Here is an 8,683-nt window from a genome sequence, read left to right as displayed (position 1 = left end):
ATAGGGCAGACTGACTGATACTATTTTACAGGTGTCTGAGGTTCTATTTACTTTTCTTTAACATTTTTTCTCTCTGTTCTTCAGGTTGGATAATTTCTATCAATCTATCTTCTAGTTCACTGATGTCATTTCCAATTTTTTTTTCTTTTTTTGGCCACACCATGTGGCATGCTGGATCTTAGTTCCCAGACCAGGATTGAACCCCTTGCATTGAGAGTGCAGAGTCTTAACCACTGGACCACCAGGCAAGTCCTGTCATTTCCAATCTTTTGTGAAGTCCAGTCAGTAAAATTTTCATTTCAATTGTTATAGTTTTCAGTTCTAGAATTTCCATTTGACTCTTTTTTTTTTCCAGTTTCTCTTTCCTACTGTTTCCCCAACTGGTTATTAATTATGCATATCTTTTCCTTTAAGTCTTTGAATATTTGTATTAGGTGCTTTAATGTCTTTGCATATTGCAATATCCATGTTATCTCAGATTTGTTTTCTTTCTTTCCTTCTTTTTCTTTCTTTCCCTCCCTCCCTTCCTTCCTTCCTTCCTTCCTTCCTTCCTTCCTTCCTTCCTTCCTTCCTTCCCTCCTTTCTTTCTTTTTTGCCATGCTGCATGGCTTGTGGGATCTCAGTTCCCTGACCAGAGATTGAACCCAGGTTATGGCAGTGAAAGCCTGGAACTCTAACCACTAGGCCACCAAGGAACTCTGTCAGATTTGTTTTCTATTGACTCCTTTCTTTATTGAATATGGCTCATGCTTTCCTGTTACTTCACACGTGTAGTGGTTTTTAATATTTATTTATTTGGCTGCTTTGGGTCTTCATTGTGGCTTCTCTCTAGTTGTGGTGCACAGGCTTCAGAGCGCGTGGGCTCAGTAGTTGCAGGACGCAGGCTTAGTTGTCCTGCAGGATGTATGATCTTAGTTCCCCAACCAGGGATCGAATCTGCATCCCCTGCATTGGAGGGTGGATTTTTAACCACTGGACCACCAGGTGGTCCCTGTAGTGGTGTTTAATTGGATACTGGCATTATGCATGATATATCGTAGAGACTTTGCATTGTGTTTTGTTCCTCCGAAGAGTGATTCTTGTCCCAGCAGGCAATTAAGTTGGCTGGACTCAAACTCCAAACTCTAATCTCTGTGGTGGGCAACAACTGAAATCTTTGCTTAGTTCTTTCAAATTCCAGCTGTTGCTTTTTCACCAGGCATCCTGGGATCTCCCCTGAATATAAATAATTTAGTCAGTCAAGGATCTGGACAGATTTCATATGCAGATTTTGGAGCCCCTTCCCTGGGGCTCCCTTCCTTCCACAATTCCCTCCCTTCTCACTATTTTTCTGGCTGATGTATCAGCTCATAACGCTCTCCTCTCACACCTGAAGCCAATGAGGATGCAGCAATTGCAAAATGCTCACACCCAAAAGATGCAAACTCACAACTGTGACCTCATGCAGTTACCCTATCAAGGGTAGACTCTCCTCCAGTTTATCCTTGATTTTGATCGCTCTCCAGCGTCTTCAAACAGTGGATGATTTTTAAAGTTTCGTATAGATTTTATAACTTTTTTAATCTGCCAGACTGTCTCACAAAGCTACTCTGACATAATCAAAAGTCAAAGGTCACTCTTTTTTATTTTGTATTACTTTTCTCCCACAGCACTTGTAATCTTCTAAAGTTGTACATCATGGATTTATTTATTATATGCACTGTGTTCCCCATCTGACATCCCCCATTAGGGTGTAAGTCCTATGAGGGGCTGTTTTGTTACATGACTCAGTTCCAGTACCTAGAGCAGTATCAGAGTGACATAATAAGCATTCAATAAAAATATATTGAATGGAAAAATGAATGAAGGGATCTCAGAGGGGGCCATGGGCTCTGAATAGCAGTGAAAGGTAACTTGTAGCTCTGATATGTGGTCCTTCCTCTTCTAGAAAGATGAATTCTACCTCTGCTCCCAAATGCCATCCTCAGGAGATGGAGTGCCTCCACCAGCTGACCACAGTTATCATGTCTGTGTCCTTTGTGGTTGGAGTAGTGGCGAATGGGCTGGCGCTCTGGATGACTGCTCTCCGAATGCCGCGAACTTTTACTACCATCTGGTTCTTCAACCTGGCCCTTGCTGACTTCACTGTCTTACTGTCCCTGCTTATCACCATATAGAGTGTAGCAATTGGCCAGTGGCTCCTCAACAATGTGGCCTGCAAGCTTTACATGGTCTTCTTGGCCCTCAGCTTCTTTACCAGCATCTGTCTCTTGGTCCTCATCTCTCTGGACCATTGCCTCTCTTTCCTCTACCCCGTCTGGTCCTGAAACCACTGCACTGTGCAGCAAGCACGCTGGCTGGCTGGCTGCTGTCACTTGCTCTCCATACTTGATTTTCCAGACCACTGAAGAACAGAAAGGATGTGTCTACTGCTGCTTCAATATTGACATAGAGAATAAGGGGAAGGAGAATCCAGCTCCCAGGATAGGAAGTGAGTGGTTTTGAAGAGGAAAATGACTGTGACCATCATTCACTTCCTGCTGGGTTTCTTGGTGCCCTCGGTGATCATCAGTACCTGTGCCCACCTCATCTGCGCCAAGCTCCAGCAGGAGGGCTGGGTCCGTGCCAGCCAGCCAAAGAAGTTGCTGGTGGTGTTGGTGAGCGCCTTTTTCATTTCCTGGTTCCTGTTTAACATGGAGCTCTTAGTCCAATTGTAGCAACCGCAGAACGAACCTGACCCTAAGACGCTGCTCATCCTCTGGGCTACATTTCCCCTGGGCTGTTTCAACAACTGCCTCAACCCTTTCCTCTTCATTGGCAGAGATTGTCAAGAGAAGTTTTTCCAGTCTTTGCCTTTTGCCTTGGCCAGAGCATTTGGTGAGGAGGGGTTTTTCAGTCAGCCTGTCCCCGAGGTGAAGCCCCCAGGGTATGACGGAAACCTTCACGTACAAGCTGGAAATCCTCCTGCTTAGTTTGCAGCCCTTTCCCTAGGCTGACTTCCAAGACTCTGTCAAATCCTGCCTCTTCTTTCAGGAAGTCTTCCCGGCAATCTCTTATCTAAATCTTTTCATTATAAACATCTAGTTTTCCCCCAGTATCCATCCTATCCTTCCTTTATAGTAAGACTCCTACTTGTTTTAAACTATTTACGTGGTTAGCCAAGGAAAAAAGACTACATTTCCCAGTGTCCCTTGCAACTAGATATGGCCATGTGACTACTTTCTGGCCAGTAGTATGTGAGTGAAAGTAATCAGTGTAATTTCCTTGAAGTGCCCTTAATGGAAGATGCCTGCTCTCCATTCCTTCATTTCCCCCTTTCCATTGTCTAGAATGCAGATGTATCAGTTAGCTTTGCAGTGTAACAAACGTCTCCAAACTTAGAGGCTTAAAATAATAACCTTTTATGATTTCTTTGGGTCATCAACTTGGGCTGGGCTCAGCTGAGCAGTTTTCTGTTTTGGCTGGGCTTCCTCAGGCATTTGTGGTCAGTTATGGGTCAGCTAAGTGACTCTGTTTCTGGGAGGGGTTGTTGACCTCAGCTAGGTTGTTGACCTCAGCTAACCTTCAGCTAGGATGATGGGATTGATCAAGCCATGTAGTTCTCATCGTCCTGCAGGCTGACTGGGGCTTTTTCACATGGTGGCTGGGGAGGGTTCCAAGAGCAACAGGGGAAGCATAAGACCTACACTTGACACTTTGCACAACGTGACTATTTTCAAGGGGTGGGGAAATAGATTCCACCTCTCAAAGGGAAAATCTGCAAAGTGACATTGCAAAGGAGCATAGATACAGGAAAGTGTGCAGAACTGGGGCCATTTTTGCAACCTGCCACAGCATTTGTGGTGGTGAACTATGTGGAAAGTGACTGTGTCCCCATACTAGGGCTGGAATACTTACATCCACGCTGTGAAGAGAGAGATTTCAATTTCTAGCTCATTGAAGCAACTGTTGTTTTTTTTGTGTCTCTGTTATGGCAGCTGAATTAATACCTTAACTATTATGCTGCCGACCTCCGGAACTTGTGTGAGCAACATAATAAATATCCTTATTGTTGAAGCCATTTGGAGTCAGGTTTTCTGTTACTTGAAACCAACAGCAGCCCTGATACATATCATAAATACTCCTTTCTGGGAACAGAAATCCTGGTGGTCCTTGGTCACAGTGGAACATTCCCTTGGTTCTGGGTAGAGGCAAACATTTGTTTCATCCTAATCAAAAGCTCTCATCCAACTTGTACATAATCAGAAGAAGGCGCTCTGGTCCTACTCTGATTAGCCCTGAGAACTTCCCACCTGGAGCCTCAGTTCTCCCGACTCTGTAAAATAAGACCAAATGCCTTCATCTTTCATGGATAAGGAGAGGACAAAATGATACAATGACTGAGCATCAGGAAGGATAGAAGCATCTTAAAAAATAAGTTAGGAAATTAGTTTATCAAAAAATAAAACTTTAAGATAATGTGGGCACAGAGTAAAAAAAAAATGATTCTCCCCTTCCTTCCAGCTCCTCCGTTCCAGCTTCTTTTCACTAGAGACTGTTGTCAATTTCTTGTGTATCCTTCCAGATATCCTAGGTATGCATGCATAAGCATTTTCAAACAGAACATGTGTATACGTTATCTAACATTGTGTGTGTGCATGTGTTTTATTAAAATTATGTCTTGGAGATGGTTGCATATAAATACATGAGGTCTGACATTATTTTTCAGTGCTGGTGGTCAAGAATTTCCTGGTCTGGATGTACTGTGCCCAAAGTTATTTCATCAACCCTCTACTGATGAGCATTTAGATTTCTTTGAATATGCTTCAGTGCTATTTTTGAAACTTAAAGTTATCCCATATAACCCACATTTTGAACAATACAAAAACAGAAGTGGAGGAATTGATTTATCATGAAGCGAATATCTATGCAAGTTTGCAGGTCATGGAATGGAGCACTGTCAGCCACCCTAGCACTCCTCTCCCTCCCCCTCCCAATGACTCCTCCATCTCCTTCAGAGATAACCTCTATCCTAAATTTTCTTGTAAATCTTTTTTTTTTTTTTACCTTGCCTTGCCTTTTTCCTCTAAAATTTTTCATTGGAAACATCTCAAACCTACAGTTACCAGAATAATAAAATACACCTTTCAACTAAATTTATCAAATGTTAATATTTGCCCATTCCCATATTGTCTCTCTCTCTCTCTCTCTCTCTTTCTCTACTTATCTGTGTATCTCTCTCTTTTTCTGTTTAAATATACACCTATCTATCTATCTATTCTCTCCATACACAAACATACATACCATGGTACATCCACCATGATGAACAGACCCATAGGTAGATGTGAGTTCTGGGAGGCTGAAGGAAGGAGCCCTCAGCACAGTCGCTGTCCCTTGATGGACCCAGTGGTCAGAAGCACCTCTAGAAATTTTTGAACCTTTTGAAAATAGGTACAGACCTCATACTACTTCATCTGTAAATTCTTTAATCTGTGTCTCCTGAGAACAAGGCCATTTCTGTGCCACAACCATAATATCATTACCACCCTCAAGAACTTTAACATTGATATTATCTAATAAACAATCCAAATTCAAAATTTCCTAGTTGTGCCAATAATGAACTTTATAGCATTAAAAAAAAATCAGAGTCCTGCAATGATATTCTCCCCCCTTCCCAAGAATAGACTATGGGTCAGAAACACAGCACAAGTTGATTGCCAAAAGCAGAAATAATACAGGCCACATTCAAAATTAGAAATTAATAACGAAGAATAACCACAGACACTCAGCTTGTTTTGCACATTTCAAAACATTCTCTAAGTAACTCTTGGGTTAAATGGAAGAATAAAACTGGAGTGCCATTCATTTAGAAATGAGCACACTACACAACAAAACTTGTGAGGTGGGGCCAAAGCTATACTCTGAGGAAGAGCTGTAGCTTCAGATGCTAATTCGGAAAAATGCTCACATGAAAGGAGATGAGCAAAACAATTCAAGAGGCTAGAAAAAGAACAATAATGTAAGTGCACTAAAATTTGAAAGAAAGCATGGATAGATTTTTTTTTAAAGGAAAGTACTTTTACTTTTTAAAAATTTATTTATTTTTGGCTGCATTGGGTATTCGTTGCTGTGCATAGATTTTCTTTAGCTGCGGCGAGCGGGAGGTACTCTTTGCCTTGCGATGCACGGGCTTCTCATGCAATGGCTTCTCTTGTTGTGGAGCACAGGCTCTAGGCACATGGGCTTCCATAGTTGTGGCATGCAGGCTCAGTAGTTGTGGCGCACAGGCTTAGTTACTCCACGGCATGTGGGATCTTCCCGGACCAGGGATCAAACCCCTGTCTCCTGCATTGGCAGGCAGATTCTAAACCACTGCACCACCAGGGAAGTCCTCATGGACAGATTTTAATGAGGAATTTAATAAAAACAACAAAAAGTGGATAGTATAAAGAAGCTGTTCTCTCTGCCTCTCCAACAATAGTATCCTTTTACATTTGTACCTGTGTACTTTGGTGAACACTCCAAGAAGGCAGAATGGCATGACAGCTGCTTATAGCTGGGTGACACCTGTCAAGTTGCTTTCACTCTCTATGCCTCAGTTTCCACCTAAGTGAAATGAGATATAACAGCACCTCCCTCAAAGAGTCACTGGGATGATTACGTGTATTCATGTGGATAAAGCGTTTAGTTCGTACCTGGCACCTCGGAGGTGTGACGTATTTGCTATTATCAGTCTTGTCATCAGTTAGAATAGATCTTTCCTCGGGGACTGGCAGGGTCAGAGGGCGTGTTAGATGTTGCTAGACTCCTCCACAGGGAGCTCCGAAAGGCGGTTTCCCAGAGCTTCGCCAACGCAACGCAACCGCGATGTCAGACTCTTTGATCTCCGCCTTCTCAGAGGTGACTAGTGGGATCCCGGTGAGGTTTTTAATTTGCATTGATTTTCTAATGAATTTGGTTAAGCAGTCTTTCAAGGAGACTCTGTGGTTTTCACAGCCGCTTCAGGATTCTCCTGGGGAGATCGTAGTCTTTGATTGGGGAGAGCCTCGCATGGTTGGTGAGGTGGGTTTTGAGACCCAGAGAGACAGCAGCCTCTCCGCGTGGCCCAGCGCGGGAATCAGCATTTCCTTGATCAGCCTCTGTGAAGGGGGTGGGGGGGGGGAGGTGGACGATGCCCTAAACCTCGAATTCTTACTCTACCAACTAGGGACTGAAAATCCTTCTCTAATAAGACTTCTATGAGAATCTAAGAAGGCGATTCACCCCTTCATTCATCCCATAAGGACAGCCCACAAGTATTGATCGTGTCCTGGGCACCAGGTCCTGTCCAGAGCTTTATAAACGTGTGAACTCCACATCTCCACCCTATGAGGGCGGTAGTACGATTATGCCCACTGATGAGGAAACTTGAAGCTCAGAGAGGTAAAGTCACTTACCAAAGGTCACACAGCGAGTGAGTGGTAGTCAAGACTTGAGCGGTCTGACTGCGCTAATCCATCCAATTACGTTTATTGAGTGCCTGTCAGGTGAAGGGCGTGGTTCTAGTCACTAAAGATAAAAGGTGAAGGAGACAAAGACCCCCCACCTTGGAGGCACAGAAATTCCTTGGGCGGGGCCGACATTCGAGAGGACGGGACCAATATTACGGGGGGAGGGGCTGACGTTCTCTAGCCTTCAGGGTCCACAGCCTCCACCTCCACGTCGTACTCTGTCCCTACATAGTACTGACCGAGCACAAAGTAGGGATTCAAGCGTTCCTGACAAGAACACAGCCTCTGCCCTCACGCAGCTCACAGCCTAGGAAAGACAGTCCTGAACGGTAGGATCCTATAGAAAGGTATTTACCTCCCAGGCAGGAGGGAGGCAATTACGCGCTCTTAATCACTACCTCTGTTTGTCTCAGCAAGGAGAGAGGAAAGGCGGCGCCCCGAACCTGGCCTGGTTTGAGATGCTCCCAGCCGCGGGGGACAGACAGACTGTCATCAAATGTCGGAAAATAGCTGTCATGAGACGCCTCACCCCCTGACACCTGAAACCCTCCCCCTGCGACTGCAAAGTCATAGGTTCTACTCCTGTTGACTGAGCACCCGCACGCTTTCAAATTCTCACGCAGCCTTACTGGGGTAGAGACTTACCCGGAGTCCCAGCCGGGGTCAAGGTGTCAGGATCCGGATTCAAACTCAGCACCTTGGATGTCACGGTGAGCTGTGCTTGGATCTCCCGGTCCCCATCCTTGTTTGTGTGGAATAAAATGAAGGGAAGGCAACGTGACAGCCTTACACCCTTGCCTGTATCATTGTTTCTGGGTCCTCCATGCCTGGGACATGGACTGTAATGAATGATGTGCTGCCCTACACCCCTCAGACTCACGCTGACCAAGACCTGGGTTTCTAGAGTGTTAAATGATTCACTCGAAAGTGGGGACCCTCCCACCACGTGCCTCCCCTGTGGTGGGTGATGCCGGGGACCCCGGAGGAGTAAGACCAGAACCCTGATCTCAAAGACGCTGCAGACTGGTGGCAGAGACGGACACAGACAGTGAGAACCAAGGTGGTCATGGCTGCGACAGAGCAGGTACCAGGTGTGTGGCACCCAGAGCTTTAGGGTGAAGCCGTGGGAGGTGAAATAGAGGGCTCTGATGGGTGACAGTGGAACGCCAGGCTGAGGGGCTGGGTCTTAGTCCGGGGGCACTGGGGAGCCATGGGAGGTGTGTGAGCAGGGGAGG

At 45.0% G+C, this 8,683-nt stretch overlaps 2 protein-coding genes across 8 annotated transcripts in view; one reads left to right on the top strand and one right to left on the bottom strand.

Moving 5' to 3' along the window:
- The first annotated feature begins 1,970 nt into the window (after positions 1-1,970).
- Positions 1,971-2,911, top strand: GPR32 (G protein-coupled receptor 32). Its single transcript, XM_067720760.1, is given in 4 exon segments — positions 1,971-2,338; positions 2,340-2,473; positions 2,476-2,873; positions 2,876-2,911. Coding segments are annotated over 4 exon segments (936 nt in total).
- Positions 2,912-6,035: 3,124 nt separating this feature from the next.
- SMIM47 (small integral membrane protein 47) overlaps positions 6,036-8,683 on the bottom strand; it is a 17,921-nt gene continuing 15,273 nt past the window's right edge. For 5 of the 7 annotated variants that reach the window (XM_067719312.1, XM_067719316.1, XM_067719318.1 and 2 more), the window contains 3 exons: positions 8,094-8,190; positions 7,395-7,506; positions 6,036-7,097 (listed from right to left, as the gene is read on the bottom strand). In XM_067719312.1, coding sequence (XP_067575413.1) covers positions 7,481-7,506; positions 8,094-8,190 — 123 coding nt within the window. In that variant the 3' untranslated portion in view covers positions 6,036-7,097; positions 7,395-7,480. The remainder of the gene's footprint in view (positions 7,098-7,394; positions 7,507-8,093; positions 8,191-8,683) is intronic. The other 2 variants (XM_067719314.1, XM_067719315.1) reach the window with 2 other exon arrangements.

The sequence above is a fragment of the Pseudorca crassidens genome, chromosome 20, assembly GCF_039906515.1.
Source record: "Pseudorca crassidens isolate mPseCra1 chromosome 20, mPseCra1.hap1, whole genome shotgun sequence".
NCBI lineage: Eukaryota > Metazoa > Chordata > Mammalia > Artiodactyla > Delphinidae > Pseudorca > Pseudorca crassidens.
Note: the sequence above shows the minus strand (reverse complement) of the source record. Positions and strands in the feature narration are given on the sequence as shown.